At 47.1% G+C, this 26,719-nt stretch overlaps 1 protein-coding gene across 2 annotated transcripts in view; it reads right to left on the bottom strand.

Annotated features, from left to right (window-relative positions):
• Window positions 1-26,719, bottom strand: part of eno4 (enolase 4) — a 77,083-nt gene that overhangs the window by 44,932 nt on the left and 5,432 nt on the right. For both annotated transcript variants that reach the window (XM_068052976.1, XM_068052977.1), the window contains exon 2: window positions 24,275-24,403. In XM_068052976.1, coding sequence (XP_067909077.1) covers window positions 24,275-24,403 — 129 coding nt within the window. The remainder of the gene's footprint in view (window positions 1-24,274; window positions 24,404-26,719) is intronic.

Genomic DNA, 26,719 nt, shown 5'->3' with positions numbered 1-26,719 from the left:
CTTCTAGAGTAATAGGTAGGAGCAACCAGCCCAGAGAATCATGGATGACCAGAAACATTCAGGGTATGATGAGAAAGAAAAGAGAGGCTTTTAGCAAATACAAGGAGAGCAAATCAATGGAAGCATTAGTGGAATACAGAAAGTGTAGGATGGAGCTTAAGAAAGCAATTAGGAGAGCAAAGAGGGGATAAGAGAAAGCTCTGGCTGGTAAAAGTAGGGAAAATCCCAAGATATTCTATGTGTATCAATGGGAAGAGGATAACCAGGGAAAGAGTAGGACCCATTAGGGACCAAGGGGGAAATTTGTGGGTGGAGCCAGAGGACATTGGTAGGGTGTTGAATGAATACTTCACATCTGTCTTCACCCAAGAGAATGAGGATGTAGATATGGAACTTAGAGAGAGAGACTGTGAGGGTCTTGAGCAAATTGTCATAGGGAGTGACAAGGTATTGGAGGTTTTAGAAGGCTTAAAAGTGGACAAATCTCCAGGTCCAGACAATTTGTGTCCCAGGATGCTGTGGGAGGCATAGATGGAGATTGCAGGGGCTCTGACCCTAATTTTTAATTCCTCTCTGGCCACAGGGGAGGTGCCAGAGGACTGGAGAACAGCTAATGTGGTCCCACTATTTAAGAAAGGTTGTAGAGATAAGCCAGGGAACTACAGACCAGTGAGTCTCACGTCAGTGGTAGAGAAACTATTGGAGAAAATTCTGAAGGAGAGAATCTATCTCCACTTGGAGAGGCATAATTTGATTCGGAATAGTCAGCATGGCTTTGTCAGAGGGAGGTCATGCCTGACAAATTTTATTGAATTTTTTGAGCATGTGACCAGGTGTGTAGATGAGGGTAGTGCAGTTGATGTAGTTTACATGGATTTCAGCAAAGCCTTTGACAAGGTCCCACATGGGAGACATCAAGAAAGCAAATGCACATGGGATACAAGGTAACTTGATAAAGTGGATTCAAAATTGGCTTAGCTGTAGGAGACAGAGAGTGATGACAGACGGCTGTTTTAGTGACTGGAAGCCAGTGTCCAGTGGCGTACCACAGGGATCTGTGCTGGGTCCCCTATCGTTTGTCATTTATATAAACGACATAGATGACTATGTGGGGGATAGGATCAGTAAGTTTGCGGATGACACAAAGATCGGCGGAGTGGTTAACAGTGAGGTGGAGTGTCTTAGGTTACAGGAAGATATAGGCGTGATGGTCAAATGGGCAGAAAAGTGGCCATTGGAATTTAACGCTGAAAAGTGTGAGGCGATACACTTTGGAAGGAGTAATGTGACACGGAAATATTCAATGAATGGCCTGACACTGGGAAGTTCCGAGGAACAAATGGACCTTGGCGTGTTTGTCCATAGATCTCTGAAGACAGAAGGGCAGGTTAATAGGGTGGTGAAAAAGGCATATGGGACACTTGCCTTTATCAATCGAGACATAGATTGCAAAAGCAGGGAGGTCATGTTAGAGTTGTACAGAACTTTGGTAAGGCCACAGCTGGAGTACTGTGTGCAATTCTGGTCGCCACATTATAGGAAGGATGTGATTACATTAGAGGGGGTGCAGAGGTGATTCACCAGGATGTTGCCTGGGATGGAACATTTAAGCTATGAAGAGAGGTTGGATAGGCTTGGGTTGTTTTCACTGGAGCAGAGAAGACTGAGGGGTGACCTGATCGAAGTGTACAAGATTATGAGGGGCATGGACAGGAGGGTGATAGATGCAGGTCGCCTCACATCCTTTAAAAAGTACCTGGATGAGCACTTGGCACGTCATAACATTCAAGGCTATGGGCCAAGTGCTGGCAAATGGGATTAGGTAGACAGCTCAGGTGTTTTAATGAATCGGTGCAGACTCGATGGGCCGAAGGCCTCTTCTGCACAGTATTATTCTGTGATTCTGTGAACAACTAACGAGATAAATCTATACATGAAAAACCCTTATTCCCTTAACCGTCATGCACACATATGTACTTTCAAAAAGAAACGGTTAACCAATTTCAAAAGGGTGTTTTGGATTATAACAGTTTCTTAGGAATAGAAGGAATAATAAAAAAATAATTGAGGTTCACTTTCTGGTAGGATGCTTTCAGTACAGTGAGGTGTCCCAGAGTCAAATAGTTGGATGCCACTCAAAGTCTCTCCAGGCGAGGTTGATGAACAGCCTGTGATGGGTAGGTGTTCACAGCAATTTAACTGCAGCAGGCATCACATAGGTCTTCCATTAGGGATGTAGTAACAGGTCTGCTTGGGGTTTTTGAAGCAGCAGTCTAGCAGTAGAAGAATTTTTCAGATTTTAGGATTTCTTAGAACACAGAAGGCAGCTGGAATCTCACTGGATGCAGAAATTCTTCAGAGACCGGAGGCAATAGGAATCTACCACCTTTAAAATGCAGGATTCCTTTTCAAGCGATGCGAGCCTCCTTCACAGAGAGAGAGGTAGCAATGTTCTGGGTCTTTTCTCTCTTGCTACAGGCAGGTCAAGCAAAGATTTCAAATGCCTGCCCTTTGTCCAATTCACAGGCTTTTTTAAAGGGTCCCAAGTGAAAAAAGAACCTTCCTGAACATGGTCATATGTCCAGGCACAGTGTCTCCCCCGGTTCAACAACAGCTCTGAAGAAAGGTCAAATCCCTGTGGTTTCCTTGAAACTGCTGGCCTTCCTGTCCTTTTACATGTTTAACTTCCTTTCAAAACATTTCAGGAATTCCAATGATTTTTGCAGGTGTCTTTCACTGAGCAAAAAATCCTTTTTTTAGTTTTTTTTTGAAACACATAGAAGTCCAAACTTTTAGTACAAAAAAAAGCCTTTTGTGACAACACTCTAAAGACTTCACATTCTTCCTAAAGTATGGCGCCCAGAATTGGATACAATGGTCTGAATTTTGCATTCCCACCCCAGGTCTCAACTTTGGGCCCAGAAGCAAGAGGCCTTGTGCTCGGGGTGTGGGGGGGAGCAGACAGCTGAAAGCAAACAGATCTGCACTGGCCATTTAACTGCCAGCAGGAGAGAGAGCCAGCGACCAGAGTTGTGCGGACGTCTTAAGTCACGCAAGGGTACTACTGGCGCCATTATTAAAGGACTGCTACCACCACCTTACTGAAGACTGAAAGACTGCACAGAAAAGGGAAAAGTTCCAAGCACAAGAGCATCAGTCAGGATAGCCGAGCCGTGTTCCAGGATTGTCGCATGCTTCAATGATGCCTCCCTACAGGTTCTCCTCCAGGCTGTGCAGGCAGGGGCGGAGATCCTCTTTCTCCGGGACGGGAGGAGGAGATTGGCCTCCCATAATAAGCAAGCTTGGCTGCAGAAAGCAGAGGAGGTCAGCAGCCGTGGGATCACCCCCCACACCTGGTTGCAGTGCAGGAACAGAATCAATGACCTCATGGAATCTGCTAAGGTGAGTGAAGAACATAATGCGAACACTTCAGCCTTACATATGATACGGGGTTTTAGTGAGATTGGTAGCAAAGGTTTGCCCACACAGTTACTGGCAATGCCCAGGCAGCATCACTTGTTGTCAAAGGCATTGCTGTCTTGCAGTGAAGAGCCCCAGTCAGATGCAGCTGACTACTGTGCTGTTGATGCTGAGTGGCAGCCATGCAGGGGATATGTGCATGCCTTCAGCAAGTCTAGGAACCCTGCCACATGCACCGGCGTTGTGCTGATGTTCACCGTGTGTCTAACAATGCTCTTTTCTGTGCCAGGAGGAGAAAGCCGCACACAACGCTCTGAGAGGGCAAAGACGGATGGAGGAATCCCCTTCCTACAGATCCTGATGCCTATGGAGGAGCAGACCCTGGAGATTGGAGATCGACAGGGTGAGCCATCCCATTGAGGATGGAGAGACAGGAGTCATTAGACTGAAGCTTGAGTGGCCCGAGGGCTGGCACGAGATGGTCTCCTTAAGAGGGGAGGAATCGTGCTCCTGTGTCCACCACTAGTGGTACAGAGCACCACAACAGGAGCGGTCTCAAGGAGACATGTTGGCATGTGTGTGACCCACTAATTAGTCTTCTTTCTCTTGCAGGTCAAAGTCGAGAGCAGCAGCTGCCATGTCCAGGGGACAGCCTTCACCTCTGGGGAGGAAGAGGGGACTTCAGGGAGTGCACTGTCACAGCATTGCCCCGTATCCTCCACCAGTACAGATACTCCTCACCTCTGGGTATATACGCGAGTGTGAATATGAGGTGAGCACCTGGTAAGCACAGCACTAACGCACTAGAGCAGCAGCCGAAGGCTGTGATAGCCCTGGATGCTAGCACTCAGGGAACTGCGGTAAGTCAGGGTGATGCTGAGCCTCAGGTTGGTGACATGCTTCTGGAGTCATCCGCAAGGGCCAGCTGCTGGTGTTGCAGCCTTAGGTCAAGTAATATCTGGTGAAGCTGCCAGGGGCAATGCGCACCCTGGCACGGATGGTGGATGAGTTCATCTGGGCCATGAATGGAGCTTTGACTCTGCTAGCTTGGCTTCCTCCATCCACAGTTTGATGACTCTGAAGCAGACCGCTCAGTGGATGCAGGAGATGCATGTGGACCTGCATGCCATCGCCACTTTAATTCACTCCATGCAGCAATGGATGGTTGTGAGAGGTGGTGGGAGGCGAGGTGCCTGGAGTCATGGTCAGGTTCTCGTGCCCCTCAGGTGATCAGGGAGGTCCAACTGTGCCTTCGAAGGGAAGAGTAGCAACAGGCTCATGTATCTGGGGGCTTCTTCCTGGCACTCCTGGAGTGGCTACTGCCTCTTCAGCTCCTCTGCCAGTGATACCAGAGCCTCAAGAGGCAGCAATGATGGAAGAGACCCCTGAAGCAATGTAGGAAGTCTTCAATACTTTAGGACCCTGCAGACCTTAAGCAGCCAGAGGACGCCCAAAGTTATCCAACTCAAAGGGGCAAGAAGATCAGCAGCCTGCCTTTACCTCAGCTGACAGCACAGGGGGAACACCATGTAGGAGCACCTGTAAAATATTTAAGAGCACCTAGTTGCACTCAGGGTTCAAAGATAAATATTCTATGATGTTAAGGGGAAGTTCAGTTTGTTTTCGCCCCCAATAAAAATGGAATGTTGCAAGGCAAGTGTTAGGCGTCTATATTTTGAGCTCCCTGGCTCCCTCAAAAGGAATACTGGAAAGGATTGCACCACTTGAGCTCCACGCCAGCCCCATACCACTGTGTCATATCTTTCTGTATGCAGGCACACATTGAGTACAATGAAGAAGTACGTATCTGGGCTGCAAAAACATGGCACTTTATTGACTGAATGGGCTATACATGGTGCTTCATCTGAAACGCCTCTGTATCAACGCCTCCATAACGCATCTTGCCTTGTGACTTTGCCAGTGCGGATACAACGGGCTGAATGGCCTCCTTCTGCACTGTAATGATTCTGTGATATGACTTGCTCGAGGTTATTGAGCTTCCTCTTCATGTGTCACCTGCTCAACATCTTCAGCTCCTCTTCATCTGAGGATGCTGTGCGCTCATGGTCTTCCTCACTGGCCAAAGCCTCTCCCCTCCTAATCATTGAGTCATAGAGTCATCTAGGGCACACAAGGCCATTCAGCCCATCGAGTCCATGCTGGCTCTCTACGGAGCTTTTCAGTCAGTCCCACTCCCCTGCTCGATCCCCTTAGCCCTGAAAGTCTATTTCCTTCAAGTGGCCATCCAATTTCCTCTTAAGTCATTGATTTTCTCCACTTCCACACCCTTGTGGGAAGTGAGTTCCAGGACATTATCACTCGCTGCATATAAACATTTCTTCCTTGTATTCCCCCTGCATCTCTTGCCCAAAAGCTTCTATCTGTGTCTCCTAGTCCTTGTACCATGAGTTAATAGAAAGGTTTTCCTTGTCTAACTTATCTAAGCCTGTCTGAATCTTGTAGATTTCTATTAAATCTTCCCTCAATCTCCTTCGCTTTAAGGAGAACAACCACAGTTTTTCCAATATAACCTTGCAATTAAAATCCCCCATTCCTGGAACCATTCTGGTAAACCTCCACTGCACCCTCTCTAAGACCCTCACATCCTTTCTAAAGTGTGGTGACCAAAACTGGACGCAATACTCCAGTTGGGGTAACCAGAGCTTTATAAAGGTTCAGCATAACTTCCCTGCTTTTGTACTCTCTGTCTCTATTTATGAAGTCAAGATTCCATGTGCTTTACTAACCACTCTCTAAATATGTCCTGCCACCTTCAAAGATGCACATGCACCCCAGGTCCCTCTGTTCTTGCACACTCTTTAGAACTGTGCCATTAAGTATATATTGCCTCTCCCTTTCCTTCTGCCAAAATGCATCACCTCACACTTGTCAGCATTAAATTCCATCTGCTACCTCTCTGCCCATTTTGCTCGCTTATCTATGTCCTATTGCAGGCAGTTCATATCACCCTCACTGTTTGGCATACCTCCAAGTTTGGTGTCCTCGGCAAATTTTGAGATTTTACTCTGTATTCCAAGATTAAAGTCATTTATATAGAGCAAAAAAGCAGTGGTCCCAGCGCTGATCCTTGGGGAACTGTCTACTATCCTCCAGTCTGAAAAACAACCATTTACTTTGACTTGCTGTTTTCTGTCCTGGAGTAAAATTTTTGTTCTCCAATTGGACACTGACCCTCCTATTCCATGAGCCTCAACTTTGTTAACCAGCCTTTTATGTGGTACCTTATCAAATGCTTTCTTAAAGCGCCAGGTTGTGTAGAGCACAGCACACCACAATGATGCGGGAGACCCTGTCAGAAGCGTACTGGTGGGCTCCACCTGATTTATCCAGACACCAGAACTGCATCTTCAGAAGCCCTATGGCATGCTCAATGGACACCCTAGTTGACCCGTAGCATGTGTTATACTCCTCAGCTTCAGTGCCTGGGCTCCTCACAGGTGTCAATAGCTAAGTCTTCAGTGGATAGGCCTTGTTACCTACTAGCCATCCCTGAAGGAGAGTGGGGGTGGGGGTAGGGGTGGGGGTAGTTGAAAGAAGTCTGGAACCTGGGACTTAGTACATAGGCATCATGACTGCCCCCAACCCCACTTTCTGAAGAGATGCAATTCCATTTTAACAGTACCAAATTTTTCCCAAAACATCGATCTTCTCAGTGAGCGTGTCCCGATATCCTGTGGAAGGAGATATTTTTATTCTGATCTCTAATCTTACTTCAGATTTGTATTTTGAATTTGTGTCCTGTAGTCCTATGCTCTCTGGTCAGGATAAATAGCTTCTTTACTTATCCCTTGTCTATTCTTTTCTTTTGGGCCTCCTTATCTCGAGAGACAATGGATACGCGCCTGGAGGTGGTCAGTGGTTTGTGAAGCAGCGCCTGGAGTGGCTATAAAGGCCAATTCTGGAGTGACAGGCTCTTCCACAGGTGCTGCAGAGAAATTTGTTTGTTGGGGCTGTTGCACAGTTGGCTCTCCCCTTGCGCCTCTGTCTTTTTTCCTGCCAACTACTAAGTCTCTTCGACTCGCCACAATTTAGCCCTGTCTTTATGGCTGCCCGCCAGCTCTGGCGAATGCTGGCAACTGACTCCCACGACTTGTGATCAATGTCACACGATTTCATGTCGCGTTTGCAGACGTCTTTATAACGGAGACATGGACGGCCGGTGGGTCTGATACCAGTGGCGAGCTCGCTGTACAATGTGTCTTTGGGGATCCTGCCATCTTCCTTGCGGCTCACATGGCCAAGCCATCTCAAGCGCCTCTGACTCAGTAGTGTGTATAAGCTGGGGGTGTTGGCCGCTTCAAGGACTTCTGTGTTGGAGATATAGTCCTGCCACCTGATGCCAAGTATTCTCCGAAGGCAGCGAAGATGGAATGAATTGAGACGTCGCTCTTGGCTGGCATACGTTGTCCAGGCCTCGCTGCCGTAGAGCAAGGTACTGAGGACACAGGCCTGATACACTCGGACTTTTGTGTTCCGTGTCAGTGCGCCATTTTCCCACACTCTCTTGGCCAGTCTGGACATAGCAGTGGAAGCCTTACCCATGCGCTTGTTGATTTCTGCATCTAGAGACAGGTTACTTGTCTATAATTTCCATTATTTTGAGGACCTAAACTATATCTCCCCATGGTTTCTTTCCTCCAGCAAAAAAAAGTTTGATCATTTGAGCCTTTCCTCATACCTCATTCTCGCTGTTGCTGGAATCTTCATTCATGCCTTGTCTCCTCCAGATTTGACTTTTCCAAAGCCCTCCTCCCAAGACTAGAGAGAATGTCAGAGCAAGGGTGGGCCCATGTTTCAGTGATGCCTGCCTGCTGTTTCTCCTCCAGGCTTCAAGGGAAAGGTGGGAGGTTCTCTTCCCCAGTGATGGCAAGAAGAGGTCCTCCATCCTGACCAAGCAAGCCTGGACAGAGATCGCAAAGGAGGTCAGCAGCTGTGGGGTCACCCAACGCAACTCAGTGCAGTGCAGGAAGAGGGTCAGTGACCTTCTGCGTTCAGCCAAGGTGAGTGTTATGTTCCAAAGTTTCTTTCTGGGATTTGGATGTCACTACAGGGTGTGTAACATGGTGAGGGTGTCACTGCCACCCAAAGACAGCGAAGTTATAACATCATCATGACATAAGCATGGCTTCATCTGTGAAACAAGCCAACCTCATTCATAGCTCAGCACCAGTAATTCCCATGACAGCATGAGTTATAATGATATACATCACATCCCCCAGTTGGTGACGAGGGGCCCAGGGTAACAGAACATTCACATTGAAATGTATGCCAATTTATAATTTTAACATCCTTCCTCTTGCAGAAGAGGGCCCATAACAGGAAGGAGGTGGCCAGGACCAGTGGCGGTGTCCCAGACACCTGCCCTCTCAGCCAGGCCGAAGAAGAGGCCTTAGAACTAGCAAGGAGCCAAGGCGGACATGCTATATCAGATGGGGAGACTGGGATCCCTGACGAGAGTGATTATTGCCGCTCATCAAAAAATACATTAATGATGAAGAACCTCAGGCATGTTTGCCATAATGGGATATGTACAGTCTAACCCACACATGTTTCTGTTCTCTCTTGCAGGTCAATGTTCGCAGGTGACTACAGCCCCAGAGAGACACCAGTCAGCCTCTGTGGAGGAGGAACACTCAGAGGATACACTGTCCCATGACTCTCCTGCACCTTCCACCAGTGCAGATACTTTCACCTGGGTAAGAAACTGTTAGGCTTCAGATTCAGGGTCACTAGCTGGTGAGAGCACTGCACATGGGCCCGAGCATCTGCCTGGAGCTGAGACAGTCTAGGTCTCTGACAGTCGGAGGACTGTGGGTGGACAGGCCCATGCTGAGCCCCAGGCTGATGATTAGCCTCTATTGTCGACGGCACAGGGCATGCTGGAGTTGAAGGGAGAAGTAAGACAACATGGACGATGGAGAAGTCCATGACAGCTGCCATGTCCCAGGTATACGAGTGTATGGCTTCCTCCATCGAGTGGTTGGCGATCCTCATAGAGAGCCAGGTTCCACAAATGCGGCAGGACCAGCACACCATTGCCTTGGCCATGAGCTCAAATCAGCAGTGACAAGGTGAGAGAAGGACTAGGAGCCTGGAGACTTTTCCTGCTCCTAGTCCTTCTCTGGTGAGCAGGGAGGTTCCATCAAGCCTTGAGAGCAGGGTTATCTAACATACGTCCCACAGGCCAAAATCCTGCCCACCAAAGGTTTATATCTGTGTGAGTGACAGCGGGCTGCTGGTGCGGGGTGAGCGCTGATTGGTGGTTTACCCGCCCCTGATGTTTTTGGGCAGTTCAGGGAGTGAGTGAGTGAATGGGAATGGCTGCTGTGGGGGAGAGGGGAAAAGAGAGGATGAGGGCAGAGTAGGAAGTGGACCAGCACACAGCCAGAGGCATGGGGGTGAGGCAGTGCTGATCGAGCATACAGAGAGGAGAAAGAGAGGGGGAGAGAAAGAGAGAGGGTGAGGGGGAGAAAGAGAGTGGGGGGTGTCATGACTTTGTGTTATCTTAAGCAACACTGTGAGGTACGTGGATTCCAGTTCCTTGAAGATCTCGAGAAGGTTTATTAATAGCTAAACTAATACATAAAATACAGTGCAAACTATATACAGAACCTTTGTCCAGGGTGTTGCTGTGCAGAGTGACTATGGCGTTTAGTCACATGACTACATCCTGATACTTAGCTCATTATCATACCGAGTTCTTCAAGTGACATCACTCCTAAAACAATCATACAACATCCCCTTTCTTTCCAAAGAAAAGTCTCGTACGCTACAAGTAAAAACACATAAAATTGGATAATATCAAAATCAGTTATACAGGCATAGAGATTATAAAATTTACAAATATAAAGATAGGGATTGAGAAATTTACGAGTGCACGCACTTAAGAGTCCATATATCGTTTTGGTGGTTTGACAACTCTTCCAGATCTTGTGACAGTATAACCTTCTGAGGATGTGGATTTGGCTGTTCTTGGCTTGCTTACATGTTGTCAATGTGTTGGTTTTTGTCCTGTTGTTCCATCATACCCTCATTGTCAGAGTGTGTTCTTTCGAGTTCACTTTGCGCAATTGGACTATTGCACACTTCTGTTAATTGGCGTCAGTTCCTCCTCAACACTACTCCGTGAGATGTTGTAACCTCATAAGACCTAGGCTCACTGCATACTTTGGATACCTCTGCGGGTAACCATGTTCTCGTTGTGGGGTGTATGACTCTGACCTTTTGTCCTACATGTAGTTGAGGGATGCTCTGCCCCTGCATGTCGGTCATGCAGCATCTTCATTCTCCCTCGTTTTCCGAGCAGCGTCTCCTGCATCTCGGAGAATTTGCACAGATAGTGGCTTGGCAGAATCATTCTCACTTGTCTGCCAAACATGGGCCTGGATTTTAAAAGCCCGCTGCCGATTCCAGGCCCATGTTTGGCAGACAAGTGAGAATAAAAAATGGTGGTCCGCACACACGGGCTGCACGTCATGGAGTTGCCGCAATTCCAAACGCGGCAGCTCATTAGCATGCCCGGGGTGCCCTCGCCCCCACCCACCCCCCTCCCCAACCAATGGCGCGGAGGAGTCGGGCTGAACGACACTGTAAACGGCATCAGCTGACGACTCATCAGGTGCTGGCGCCGTATTTAAACTGCATCCAGCCCTGCAGTTACACGGAAGCAACCTGAAAACCTTGGTGCTGGAGCTGTGAAGCCAGCACAAGAGCTCTTGAATGAAAAATTTAAATCAGGACACCAGCAAGGCAGAGGAGATGGCAGAGGAGCAAGAAATGGTGGCCCCAAGGTTCAGCGATGCCTCCCTGCTCACTCTCCTCCAGGCTGCACGGTTAAGGCGAGAGGTCCTTTTCCCCAGCAATGGCAAGAAGAGGCCCTCCCGCCTGACCAAGCAAGCCTGGATGGAGATTGCAGAGGAGGTTAGCTGACGTGGGTCACCCGCCTGGACTGGGTCCAGTGCTGCAAGAGGATGAACAATCTCATTCGCACAGGAAAGGTAAGTGACACTTTTTTGGGGGGCCCCATTGGACCTGGGTTTGCCCACACAGAGTGGCACATGGGTGCCACAGTCTTGTCAAACACAGGGAGGCTGGGCGAAGAGGATTGATGCCACATAGGTGTCTGCATGTGTGAAAGAATCAACCCTCATTTGCACCCCATATTATGGAACCTATATGACAGGCTGAGTCTGTCTGACACACTGACAGTACCCCACCTTTTGTTGTAGCACCCCAATTGTACAAAGCGTCATGTTGTTGTATGGCAATGTTTTATATCTGCATCCTTGCTCTTCCAGGCAAAGTGTGCGCACAATGTGAGGGAGCCCTCCAGGACAGGAGGAGGGGTGCCCGACATCCGACCACTGACCCAGGCGGAGGAGGAGACCCTTGAGCTATGTGGTGGTCAGGGAGGACGTCCAATTTCAGAAGTGGAGCTTGGATTACAAGGTAAACATACATCTCTTTGACAAACGCAATGATTATTAGAAACATTTTCTTTGTGGACACAATGCTGTCATGTTAGTGATATGTAGACCAGTGAGCCTAAAACTGTTCTCTTCACATTGTATCTTGCAGGGTGACGCTCCGAGGTGGCGTCCCCGGAAAGTGCCGGCACCTCTAAGGTGGAGACGAACTCAGAGAAAGCAGCAACCCATGACACTCCTGCACCTTCCACCAGCGCAGAGACACTCACCTCAGTGGAATGCGTTCAGCTTTAGAGTCTGGGTAACAAGCTGGTGAAAGCACCACACATGCGCCCAAGTTGCTGGCTGAGGCTGAGTCAGCCGAGGCCTCTGATAGTCAGAGGACTGTGGGTGGCCAGGCCATGCTGAGCCCCAGGTTAATGATGACCTTCTGGTGTCAACAGCACAGGGCATGCTGGAGTTGCAGGGAGAGGTAAGGCAACATCTGGTGGAGATGCCACAGACCATGCGCAGCCATAAGTGGACGATGGGGGAGTCCATGCAGGCCACGACAGCTGCCATGTCCCAGGCAAATGAGCACATGGCTTCCTCCATGGAGAGGATGGTGACCCTCATGGAGAGCCACATTCCACAGATGCGCGCTGACCTGCAAACCATCACCTTGGCCATGAGCTAGATGCAGCAATGGCTAGGCGAGAGAGGAACCAGGGGCCTGGACACTGTCTCTGCACCTGGTCCTTCTCAGGAGAGCAGCGAGGTTTCCATGAACCTTGAGAAGGAGGAGGTGAGCCAGCCGTCCATATGTGGGGTCCCCCATCAGGGCGATTCCAATGTGGACACCGGTTCCTCGGCCTTTTCACCGCTGAGTCCAGCTCAACATTGCACTGGTGCAGGAGGCCCTCAGGCAGTTGGGGCCCTCCAGGCCTCCTGTGCCCAGAGGACAACCGTCCAAGTCATCCAAAGCCAAAGGGCATTCTGATCAGCAGCCTGCTTCCAGTCAAGCTATTAGCGCACAGGTTGCACATTGAAAGAGTACCCGCAAGTGTCTAAAAAAGACACCATGACACATATGGGCTATCAGGAGTGCAACGTGTATGTATTGTTCACTTCTCATTAAATGTGTTCATCTAACAGATGTCTCCTTTTTACTGTGTGAATGATGCATGCCAGCATGTGCCAACTATGTCTCCTCCCATTACATCATTGACTGGAGCAATGCCAATGTGTGGAGAAACATAATCAACATGCCAGTATGATTGCACTGCATGGGTGCAGTTACATGGGCAATGGCTCAGTCATCTGCTGCCAGTAATGGTGCAGACACAGATGTCACAGATGCAGAAGACTGCCTACCAGATAAAGCATGGTGATGTGTGACATGGGGAGCATATTCTGCACATCAGGGGTAGTGGAAGTGTTCAGCAATAAGGTGTAGCTGAGCATCCCTTGCTCTTTGCTCAGCCTATCTGCAATGCCTCGATGATATGCTGCTGCACCTCCTCTGTGTCCTTATCGTCCAAGCATTTCTCCTGCTCCTGTCTCTCATCTTCCTGCAAGGCCTCCCTCCTCTGTATTGCAAAGTTGTGCAAAGCACATCAAACAGCAACGATGCGCGCTATCCTTTCTGGTGAGCACTGTAGGGCCCCACTCAATCTGTGCAGGCAGCGGAAGCGCATCTTGAATGTGCCGATGGCCTGCTCGATGGTATCTCATGTCAAGCCTTGGCAGGCATTGTATCTCTACTCTGCATCACTGGTTGGGTTTCTCACAGGCGTCAGGAGCCATATCTGCAAGGGGTAACCCTTGTTCCTAGGAAGCCACCCCTGGATCTGAGCCAGTGCACCTGGGTCTGGGCAGGACAAATAAGTCATGGCAGCTGCCTCGAAAGCGGTTACACACTTGCATGAAGCGTTTCCTGTGGTCACAGACTAGCTGCAGGTTGCAGGAATGTGGCTGGTTGTCCGACTGGAGCCTTAATGGCCACGTGCATGCAGTCGATGACCCCTTGCACCTTTTTAACTCCCGTAATGGCCTCATATCCGACAGCCCTTTAGGCCTGACTCTCAGGCTCTGTCCCAAAGCACACATAGTCACCGGCCCTCCTGCACAAGGCATCGATGACCTCCTTGATACAGCTGTGCACTGCTGACTGTGAAACACCATACAGGTCGCCGGTGGGCTCCTGGAATGATGCGGAGGCATAGAAGGTAAGAGCTGTGGTGACTTTGAGGGCCACAGGCATAGGGTATCCAGCAAACCCCATTGGCTATAGGTCATCATTCAGCAGTGCACAGAGATATGTTACTGCCTTTCTGCACATCCACAGTCACCTCTGACACTGGCGCTCCGAAACCTGCAGGTATGTCATGCGGGGCCTGTAGACCCGCTGTCTTCTCTGATATCGAAAGCGCCTTGGCGGCTGCTGCTCGCTTCCATGAGCTTCTACGTGGGCTGTGCCTGCCTGTTGGTTCGGTCTTGAGTGGATATGACTCCTCACGGCACTTGGACCAAGAAAGACAGGAAGGACCAGCCCCATCTGAACGCTGCAGGTGAAGTCGGTGCCTTAAAATAATCACTGGCAACTATCAGGGAAAACAGTGATGTACATTGGTGCTTCAGCTGTGTTCCATCATCACCTATATGGTATGGCATGAAATTACCTATCTTAGCTTTGCATGAAAGCAGGGCAGCATGAGCACGGTCATGTTCCTGACGGTACAAGGATGCAACCATCGGCCACATGACCTCCGACCCCATACCATTTTTGGCCCATAACCCACACAAAGGGGTCCTGGAGTGCTGTTGCTCCCCCCATCCCCCAAAACGCATTGGCCAATTGCAGGGTCAGCCCCTTCACCTCCCTCCGCCCCGCCCACACCCCCGCCAAACATTAGCATGCGCAGAGTGGCCCCCTTTACGGTAGAGGGGCATGGGGTACTTCCCTTCTGTCATGCAGAGTTATGTCCTGGTCACTGCAGACCCGCACCCACCTTCACCTGCTCCGAGGACTGATGCTTTGTTGCTGCCAGCTTTTCACGGACTTAAACGTGAAGGCATGTGAGTGCCACACGTCTGAATGAAGATCTCAACCCGCTGCCTGAATCGCTGCGGCCTGCATATTAATGAATGGTAAGTACCCATCTGCATATTATAGTGCAGGTCCCGTCGCCAAGCGGTGTGGGGAGGGGGGCCGCCACGAGGCCTCGCTGCTGCCATCGAGATCGGGACGGGCCCTGTTGGCGTTGAGGTCAGTGGTGGGCCTCATCATTGCGATCTTCATTCCCCAACCCCGCCACTGTTCCCGGCATCGGAGACCCTATAAACTCCAGCCCATGATCTCTGCTGGTGACAGTAAGCCCACATCCATAGCTGTAGCTCTGAGGTGTAACAGGGCAACACTAAAACCTTGTCTCGTTGTCCTACACTTCAGGATAAGCGATTTAAATGTGCAAACCATTCGTTCAGCAAGATCATTAGATCTAGGGTAATGTGGTGAAGATGTCATGTGATTTACATCCCATTTGGCAATTTGCTCAGCGTATCCAAGGTGACCATTTTGGTACCTGGTTTGTAGCAGAGGTCAAAAGTTGTACCCCTGTACTTTCACTAAAAAGTCGCTGCAGTCGAGGTGGTGCACTTATCAATGGTTTGCGCCAGATCATCTCCAGTGGTTTGTGGTCTGTTTTCACAGTGAACTGCTTACCAAACAGATAGGTGTGGAACCTTCTGATCCCAAACACCAGAGCAAGCGTTTAACACTCTAAGGTTGAGTAATTGGATTGTGCTGAGGATGAACTTTTGGATCCGAATGCAATTGGTTTTCCATCCTGTAGGATGCATGCTCCTAGCCCCATCTGTGAGGCATCGACTTCCAGGATTGTCTTCTTCCTTGGATCATAGTACCACAGGGTGCAGGTTTCTGCTGACAAAGCTTGTTTGAGAGACTCAAACATATGCCGATGGTCCTTCTGCCATACATATGGTACGTATCTTCTTTGTCTTGTGGAATAGGCCTTACATCTTCGACTTTGCCTGGGTCAGGATGGATTCTGCAACCTGAACAGATGGAGCCAAAGAAATTGATCTGACTTACATTCACCTGGCACTTCTTGCTGTTAAAAACAAGCCTTACGTGATGAGCTACAGCCATCAGTGAGTGAAGATTTCGATCATGCTCTTCTTTGGTTTTTCCCATTACCACAATATCATAGGTAATGCATATACATCCAGGCACATTTTCTATAATTCTGTCCATATACCGCTGAAACAGATCTTGACTGAGAGATAAGCCAAAGGGTCGTCTCTGGAAGCAATATCTTCCAAATGGAGTCCTGAAGTTGGTGACTCCTGAGATTCCTTAGCTAGGTGTACCGACCAATATCCATGTTTGGCATCCAACTTGGAGAAGAATTTGGCTCCTGTCAACTTGGGATTCAATTCCTCTACTGTTGAAATCTTGTGGGGGCATCTCTTTAGGGAGAGGTTTAGTCGCCTTGGATCTAGACATACCCTGAGTGCTCCATCCTTCTTTAGCACGCACATAATTGAGCTGTACCAGTCTATGTGATGATGCACACGACAGATGATGCCATTGGTTCCATGTCATCCAACTCACACTTAAGCTTTTCTTGTATGTGTTCTGGGAGGGTTGATTGATAGAATTGCATCCTCTCTGAGGTGCAGCATGGCATCTTGATCTTTGAAATCTCCTATGGCATTGATCCTGTCTGGGTACATTTGTTGAAGTCCTGGACTGACTCAATGCGGGTACCCTTGATCTCTTCTGCTGTAATGGGTACCTTCGTAAATAGTCACGATGTTGAGGTCCTTACACGCTGGTAGGTCCTGCCATTGCTGATCTGCTCATGTCTACCAGGTAAACTATTTGTGGTTTCCATACCGACTTGCCATAGCTGCACTGCATTGTTAATGTGCCACTGCAAGGGGTGGGTGACCCATTGTATGCAGTTAACTTTGCAGTTGTCAGTTGTATCATGGATTTGCAATGACCTCAGTACATATCCTTCAGGATTCAGACTGGTACGATATTTTCATTAGCTTCCGTGTCAATCTTAGTCCTGCGTGTGTGTTTGCCAACTTTCTTTGGGCACATGATATTAATAGTAGCAAAAGCTTCCAGTTGTTTGACTTCATCAACACAGGTTCACAAAGTGAAACACCTGTTTGTCTTCTGGCTGAGAATCGCTCCACTTTGAGTCTTTTCTCAGGTTTATTTCGCTGTGGACTTTGTGTATCAGCTTGCGTTTACGCAGGTCTCTGGTGCTCTCCCTGCGGCTGTTGCCATGTTGCTGTGCCTGTCTTCTATTTGTTTGTGTCCTATTGTGACTTCTGGCTGCACCTTTGGAGCCAGATTTCTTGCATAGGCAGGCCCAGTGTCCTCTTGCACCGCACGCTTTGCACAGAAATGCAGGACAACTTTGCTGTGAGTGGGACAAACCACTTACCACAGCTTGCTTGCTTTTTGTGAACTGGTTATCGTGCTGATATTGTCAGCTGCACCTACTGCTTGCAGATGCTGTTGTCCAGTTACACAGACTTCATATTTCCTGCCATCTTCTAGCAGCGCATTAATACTGTGACCTTTCTTTTCCCCCCCCCCAAGAGGTCTTTTTGAAACGCTTCAATAGGGGTTGCGACAATTATTCACTCTGACAGCTCAGTTTCTGAAAAATCGGATTCATTACCCTTACTATAGCATCTACTGATGAATTGATCTATTGGTTCCTGTGGCTGTTGCCTGTAGGACATCAATTCCAGGCGATGAATTCTGAAATTCACTCTTACCCGAAGCTGGACTTGTAGCACTTTCCATATCTTTGAGGGATCTTTCTGGTCCTCTTCAGATAAGCTAGAGGTATTGATTCTGTATAACCCATCATTTCCAACTGCTATCAGTATTTCCACAGCCTGCTTCTCTGGTTCTGCAACTGCTTGGTCTATCAAGCATAATTGTATTCTTTGTTTAAAAAGTTTGAACTCCGATAGGATATCAATGGCCTTCCAGTTCATGTTGGGAAATTTGATATCCATCCTTCAGCTGTGCTTTTGCTTTCTGGTCTATATTTAACTTTGTTCAGCTCTGTGTGTGTCTTCAGCACTGTACTTATTATGACTTTTCTATTTGTGGCTTAAAAACTGTTTTATTAACTCTGCGATGTTCCCCCTTTAAGAATTTTTTTTTTTCAGGCAATCTGCTTTGATGGAGTCGAACAGGTGCTTGACAGTGTTCTCTGTTTTTTCTCTTTCAGAACTTCACTTGTATGTTTACACAGCTGTTCGATAGGCAGTTCAAGGCTTTCCCCTTTGCTTTTTTTTGGCTAGAGTTTATTTATCTTCTTGACGCTTGACTGGTTTAATGGTTTTGTTCAGATGGACTGCTTTAATGGAGACTCTGCTGTGTTTGGTGGGGGGGGGGGTTCTGCACTTTTTTTTACGATCAGACTTTTTTTTTTTAGCTTGCACGCTTTTCAAGGTTTTCCCCCTTTTTGTGCTCACTCACATGGAGCCAGTAGAAAATGAATTTTTTTAAAAGCTCTTCGAAGGCTTTTTTAAAAACCGTGATTTCTCAATCGTCGGCACAATGTTTCTCAATTGTCGGCACAATGACTCACCTGATCGCTTGCTTTCCAGTCACGCTTCCGGTCAATGGAGCTTTTCTCAGCCTTCTAAGGCATGAGCTTTCTTACACTCTTTTCAGGTACTTGTTTTAAAGTTTCTTCACTGGTCTGTTTTACCCATGGTCTTCAAGCTTATAGCTTGTCTTTTCACCACCGCTGCCACCATAACATGAGTTGCTTTGTGTTATCTTAAGCAACACAATGAGGCACGTGGATTCCAGTTCCTTGAAGATCTCTGGAAGGTTTATTAACAACTAAACTAGTACATACAATACAGAGCAAACTATATACAGAACCTTTACCCAGGGTGTTGCTGGGCAGTGACTATGGCTTCTAGTCACATGACTACATCCTGGTACTTAGCTCATTAGCATACCGAGTTCGTCAAGGGACATCACTCTTAAAGCGATCATACAACATGGAGGAGAAAGAGGGGGAGGGAGAGGGGTGAGAGAGGGGGCAAGAAAGAGAGATGGGGAGATAAAGGGGGGAGGGGAGAAAGAGGTGGGGGGGGGGGGGGAGAGACACACACATAATCTATACCCTTCCAGAGACCCACGATAAAACAGAACTGCTTGTACAGCCCCCCGATAATCAGAACCCCCTTGCACACCTTACATCAGCAAAGCAGCAATGGCCGCAGAAACCTCCACTTCCCCAATGCTGCAATGGTCAGGATAGCTTCCCTTTCACGGCACCGAGGCCTCTTGCCTTGGTGCTGCCAGCTTTTTTGATGACTGCAATACTGAAGGTACGTGAGTGCTGCACGCCAGCCACAAAATTACAGACCAGTCATTAAATCAGAAATAATTCCTTTCAAATTAATGTTAAACAGCATTTCACCAATTTAAATTAGGTTGCTGTCGCTTCAGGGTGTCAAAATCTCCATAGTACTTCCCCGTCTCTGACATAATCGAAACACTGTGGTATGGCGCTGGGTTACGGGGCAGACACCTCCGTGGCGATTCTCCCCTCACCACTGAACCTGCCTTAGACAGGAGCACAAAATTCAGCCCAAAATGTCTACATTCACATCAAAGATGAAAAGCAGAATATTCCCTATAGGTACTGACAGATAATGGACCAATAATGAATATTTTTTGCATGTTTATTCAATCAAATGCTTTAAATAAAAAATGCTTGCAACAGCTCATGTTTTAGAAAGTAATATTTTTTTTAATGTATATTTAAGAGTTTTTATCAATCAATGCACAAGCAGTTGAGATGAAGATGTAATGGTGGTAAGGCTGAAATGTCAATTTAGAAAAATATGGAGACTTACTGAAAGCAAAAGAGATCAGGTAGCACCTTTAATGTTACTTTCAGAACATTCAAATGCAATTTCAGCAGAGGTCCAAGGGGAAATTATTGTAACACCAATAATGGAAATGATCAGGACATTGTGGAAAATGCCTATATTTCATGCTTTTTAAACAGATTGAGCTGGTGGCATTTAATATAGCAGAGGTCTTGAGGGGAAATGAGTTTTAGGCAGCAGGCCGATCTGTAACAGCAGGATATCATGACGAAATTGTAAAGTATGTTTATCTGGCCAAGAACTTAAATAAAGCAGCTGATTAAAGTCAAGGCACTGGAACATACATGAATTATATTGTTTATTTTTATATTAAATATAAGTCAATATTGGCTGTTAAGATAACTCCACAATGCATCAGTGATCTCAATGGAATCTGCTGCAGACTTGTAATATTTGTCACCTACTAGTGCACATTAATTTAGAGTTCTGATGAAGGGTCAACACCCAAAATGTTGACCTCTCTTTTCTCTTTACTGATGCTGATGGACTTACTGGCTGGGGTTTTCTGCTTCATCGTCAGCATGTGATTTCCTGTTTATTCCATTTAATAGGTAAAATCTAGTGAGCTGGTGAAGACACAAGCAGAAAAGCTGACGCTACATCCCTCCGGCATTTATTTGCAGCCCTACAGACATTTTCTTATAAGTTTGGCTTAGTCAATTCAATACATATGTAGGTCAAATATCGACACATTACTGCAGCATTTGGAGCCACTTTCTATTAAAGATTATGTCCTGCAATTGCTCAGCCATTCCAGTAGAATCCTACTGTAATTCTGATGGAAATCCCGTGGAACAGCCACAACCGGCAGGATTTGGGTATGCTTGATCCGTGACTGCAAGGGACAGTACGTTGGTGGGTTTGGCAGCGAACAAGCAACCCAGAGGTTATGGGCAGGATTTTCAAAGCCCATTGATTGTGAAAACGGAGGTGAGTGCATTTGGAATATCGCATTCATGGAGGTCGACACTGGGACCCGCCCCCCCTTTGGAATGCGACACCATTTTTAAAGGGATGCCGGCAGCAAGGGCACACTTGCAATTAATTGCCTGTTTGAGCTCATTAAAGAGCTCATTAATTGGCTTATCAATGTCAGTTCACAATTTTTGAAGGCTGGGAAGAGGGAATACGACAGGGTTGTGAAGAGGTGAACAGTGTGGAGGGTCATGAGGGCTATGGGAAGGGCTTATTGAAATAAATCAGAGGCAGCAAATAAAGCTCAGCTGCTTCAGATGTGCCTCAGCGTAGCTACTTCTGCAGCTGGAAACTTTGGAATTTCTCATTGGTAAGTGGCAGGAAACTGGGAGGGATGTAACTGGCATCATAGGGGCAGCTGGGTTTGGCTGGGGAAGGCCTGGTGAATGTACAAAGCCCAGTTGAGAAAGTTCAGATGGGAAGAGGCTACCGTGGCATTGGACATAGCAGTCAAGATGAGCTGAGGCAGATGCAACCTCCTGGACAGCAGGAGGCCAGAGCAGCACAGCGGGGGTCTGCAAGAGGAGGAAGGTGCTACCCAAGACATTGGGTGCACAGCCGAAGAGTTAGCTATTTGCAAATGACAGAACGCCAGTGCTGTAGGAGGCTGCGCCTATCCAGGCAGATGGTCTCAGTCCTGTGGGTTCTGATCCACAATGACCTATGCTCCCATGGCAGTCCCCCACAGCTGTCAAGGTCTCTGTTGCCCTGGCCTACTATGCAACCAGATCATTCCAGGGATCAGCTGTGGACCTAGGTGGCATCTCACAGTCAGTATTTCATTAGGCCATCAGGCAGGTCACGGATAAAAACAAAAAGTGCTGGAAATGTTCAGCAGTTCAGGCATCTGTGGAGAGAGAAGCAGAGTTAAGGTTACAGGTCTGTGACGTTTCATCAATCATGGATGCCCTTTTCAGGAGGGCAGGGCCTGTGCTGACATAGATGGCATTGGGTTCAGCCTCCAGCGCTGGATTCCCCCAGGTGCAGGGCATCATTGCTTGCGCCCATGTGGCCATCAAGGCACCCAACGACCGGCCAGTGAGCTCCATCACAGGAAAGGCTTCCACTCCTTCAGTGTCCAACTGGTCCGCAACCCTAACTCCATGTTTGTGCTTGCTTTCCTGGCAGCTGCCATGACACCTTCATTCTCCACCAGTTCAGAATGCCTCAATCCTTCACTCCATCCCCCAAGGTACATGGCTGGCTCCAAGAGGACAAGGGAAATCCCTTGAAGAGATGGCTACTGACACCACCACGGGAGCCCTAGACAGAGGCACAGAGGCGAAAAAACCAATGCCACCTGCTCGGCAGGCCAGCCATTGGGTTTGTGAGGAGGTGATTCTAGTGTCTAGATCAGTCGGGTGGCACCTTCCAATACCCTCCAGCAAGGGTCTTGATCATTGTGGTGGTCTGCTGCTCTCTCCAATAACATGGCCCTCCAGAGAGGTGTGGACCTTGAAGAGAATGAGGCCCTGGAATGAGGCAGCTCATCAGGGAAGAGCAGGAAGTAACAGAAAGGGTGTAAGAGGAGGAGGGGGATAATGCTAAGCAGAGAGGTGCCGCTGCTGCACAACGAAGTGGCCTCCTCCTGAACCCTCCCCTCCCTCATGGCCTGCAGCATTAGATCCAGGTGGGCATCGATGAAGCGAGGGTCTTCGCTGTCCTTAGTGCCAGGTCTGCAGCTCCCCTGTGACATCTTGCTTCCCTCTGGTGCTGTGGAAGGCAGATATCCCCCTCAAGACAACGAGCAGCCTCAGTAATGGCTGCCGTAGAAGTCTACAAGAGCCCCATACTGGCTCAAAGAGGAATGGAAACCCGTTTCGACACTCATTTGAAAATTGCAAGCTGAATCAGCTTCCCAGAGCAGACAGGTTTCAGACCCAAAGCCAGACCCAGTTCCTGTTTCCCGCCTCCATTATGAAAATCAAGCCTTATGAGTTCAAATCTCACCATGGCAAGTTGTGAAACTGAATTCAATAAATCTGATGATTTGTGCCCCAATGTCCTTCAAGGGTCTCTGCCACTCCTACTTGTGACTCCAGTCTCTCTCTATGTGGTTGACTCTTAACGTCCCTGGGGCAACCAGTGATTATTTTTTTCATTCAGGGGATGTATTTGCTGCCCATCCTTAACTGCCCTCAAGTAGGTGGTGGTGAGCCACTTTCTTGAATCACTGCAGTCCATGTGGTGTAGAAAGTCAATAATGCTTTTAGGAAGGGAGTTTCCAGGTATTTGACCCAGTAACAGTGAAGAAACGATGATATAGTTCCAAGTTAGGATGGTGTGTGACTTAGAGGGCAATTGCAGGTAGTGGTACTCCTATGCGTCTGCTGCCCTTGTCTTTATAGGTGGTAGAGATCACAGGGTTCGGAAGGTATTGTTGAAAGAGGCTTGGCACGTTGCTGAAGTGCATCTTATGCATCCTGGCTGGTCCAGTTAAGTTTCTGGTCAATGGTAACCCCAAGGTCGTTGATGATGGGGGATTCGGCGATGGCAATGTCATTGAGCGTCAAGGGGAGATACTTAGATTTTCTCTTGTTGGAAATGGTCATTGTCTGGCACAAATGTTACTTGCCACTTATCACATCAAGCCTGAATGTTATCCAGGTCTTGCTGCATGTGGGCACGGACTGCTTCAGTATCTGAGGAGTTGAGAATGTTACTGAACACTGTGCAATCATCAGCAAACATCCCTACTTCTGACTTTATGTTGGAGGGAAGGTCATTGATGAAATAACTGAAGATGGTTGGGCCTAGGACACTACCCTGAGGAACTTCTGCAGCAACGTCCTGGAGGGGCCTCCAAAAACCACAACCATCTTCCTTTGTTCTAGGTAAGACTCCAAACTATGGAGTTTTCCCCGATTCCCCTTGACTTCAATTTTGCAAAGGCTCCTTGATGCCACACTCGGTTAAATACTGCCTTGACGTCAAGGGCACTCTCACCTCACATCTCATACCTCACGTGGAGAGGACTGGTGAAGGGAAGAGACGATCTAAGTGAGGATCTTTTGCTTGTCACCCTCAGTCATAATCCGACATAACACTGGCACACATAAGCCTGATGCCACTAGGCATACCTTGCTGAAGCTGGTGAAGTAAGGCCCACATGGGGTTGGTGCCTGGCTCACTGAAGATCGGGAGTGAGGAAGTTCTTTTTAAATTTTGAAAATGATCCCTGAATAGAATGATATGGGACTAAAAAGGAAGTAAATTTATAAACTTTAAAAATGAAAACAGTAATAAATGGAAAAAAATAAAATATTTGTAAAATGCAATATTTGAAGTAAAATGCAATACTTGGAGGCTTTACTACTGAGCCATCAAGGGAGCCCAATATCAAGGTATTATAATACTTAATATAGTACATCAACTTTGTAAAAAGCTTATTGCATAAACATCACAATCACAACTGAAATATGTCAGCATCACAGGCAAAATTAAAACATCCAATGTATGAAAAGATCCATTCAAACCTTCTCAAAATTTTTAATAGTGCATAATACTTCCACTTCAACCGTTGGTTGGCCTTCTGCATCTAGTATTTCTTTTCCAACAATTCTGCTTATTGCAGCTGGCTTTGCAAAGCTTGCAAAGTAATTTGCCTGTAAAAAATAACCCCGAAAAATAACTTCAAATTTCCATATGTACCATAAAAAAGAAAAATCTTTGCTAGTCTAAAAAGCCATGTACAATTATTAAAAATACAATATACATGTAATTATCTCTCCATTAATTAAAAAGGTCATTTTGCAGCTTTTTAATATGCACCTTTTCAACTGAGGTACAGTTTTGTAAGAATTTGAACATTTTCAGTTCAATATCATAAACTAAGGATCCAGCAATAACAGAAACATCAGATCTATGGTCACTGGACCTCAGTCAGATAGATCGCATACATTTTAAAAGTTCTGTGTTGTCACAATTAAACAGCCAGTTGATGTCGGAGATACTGCTTTGTTAGCAATAAACTTGAATTTTTGCAGTTGTGCATAGGAAGAGATGTTTATGAAGAAAAGAATTTAAGAACCAACACTCCCCCACCATTCTCCCGCACCAGAACCACCCACCACCCCCCAAGGGGAATCTCCTATACCCTACAAACAATATAAGAATTTACTGTTGGTCTTTTCTCACTCAACATAACAAATAGGATGCATGAACGCTGTATTTCATACTGTACATAATATTCTAAATTTGCAGTCATTATGAGACCAACAATGGACAGTGTATGGAATCAAGCTAGAATTATTATCTCTTCCAGTAAGAATCATCTGCAATTAAATTCCAGGTAGAACAGCAAGATTCATAACTGACATAGAGGGAGTGCAATAAGGTTTACCAGACTAATCCCTGAGATTGCGGGATTGTCTTACACAAGAACACAAGAAATACGAGCAGGAGTAGACCATATCACCCATCAAGCCTGCTCCGCCATTCAATACGATCATGGCTGATCTTGGGTTTCAATTCCACTTTCCTGCTTGCTCCCCATATTCCTTGATTCCCTGCAAGACCAAAAATCTATCCATCCCAGCCTTAAATGTATTCAATGATGGAGCATCCACAACCCTCTGGGGTAGAGAATTCCAAAGATTCACAACCCTTTGAGTGGAGTAATTTCCCCTCATCTCAGTCCTGAATGATTGGCCCCTTACCCTGAGACTGTGTCCCTGTGTTCTAGATTCCCTGACCAGAGGGAACAACCTCTCAGATTCTACCCTATCAAGCCCTTTCAGAATCTTGTATGTCTCAATTAGATTGCCTCTCATTCTTCTAAACTCCAGAGAATATAGGCTCAATTTACTCAGCCTCTCATCATAGGACAACCCCCTCATCCCAGGGACCAATTTAGTAAATCTTCGCTGCACTGCCTCCAATGCAAGTATATCCTTTATTAAATGTGGAGACCAAAACTGCACACAGTATTCCAGGTGCAGTATCACCAAAGCCCTGCGCTCAACACCTACCCTTTTGTTCTCTTTCCCCCCAACACCGTTTTATTTGCTTAAAACCTATTACATTTCTAAACTTTGCCGGTTCTGATGAAAGGTCACTGACCTGAAACATTAAGTCTGCCTCTCTCTCCGCAGATGCTGCCAGACCTGCTGAGTAATTCCAACTTTCTGTTTTTACATCTGTGTAGATGTTAGGTAAGTAGTGGAGTGTGTGACACAGACTGAATTCTTAATGAAGCCATTTGATGAAGGGAAGTGGACTCTGCATTGCACTGCTAATAGTAAAATGACATGTGGATTGTATTCAGACTGAATTCCTAAACGCTGCCCTAGATTGTGCCAGGGTTGGGGGTGGAGTGGAGTACTTTGTATCACTAAGGAAGAGGATGCTGACAAAAGATTGGTGGTAGCGGAGATGGTAGTGGTAATGGATGAGCTGAACATTGATAGCAAGGATGTATTGGAAAGGCTGGCTATGCTGAGAGTGGATAAGTCGACTGATCCGGATGGCTTGCATCCCAGGTTGCAAAAGGAAGTGGGAGTGAAGATAGATTCCCTAGAAACGAAAGAGATGCCAGAAGATTGGAGAGTGGCAAATATGACACCTTTGTTCAAGAAAGGGTGTAAGGACATTACTAGTAACTACAGGCCAGTCAGTTTAACATCAGTGGTGGGTAAGATTTTATAAACAATAATGAGGGAGAAGATCAACAGGCACTCGGAGAGGTTTGAGTTAATTACGAAGAGCCAACACGGATTTGTAAAAGGCAGATCATGCTTGACTATCCAATTGAATACTCTGATGAAGTAACAGAGAAGATTGATAAAGGGAAAGCAATGGATGTTGTCTATATGGATTTTAAGAAAGCATTTGACAAACTGTCACATAAAAGGTTGGTTAATAAAATTAAAGCTCATGGAATAGGACGTTAAGTGTCAGCTTGTATACAAAATTAGCTTAAG

The sequence above is a fragment of the Heterodontus francisci genome, chromosome 20 (genome assembly GCF_036365525.1).
Source record: "Heterodontus francisci isolate sHetFra1 chromosome 20, sHetFra1.hap1, whole genome shotgun sequence".
In the NCBI taxonomy this organism is placed as follows: Eukaryota; Metazoa; Chordata; class Chondrichthyes; order Heterodontiformes; family Heterodontidae; genus Heterodontus; species Heterodontus francisci.
Note: the sequence above shows the minus strand (reverse complement) of the source record. Positions and strands in the feature narration are given on the sequence as shown.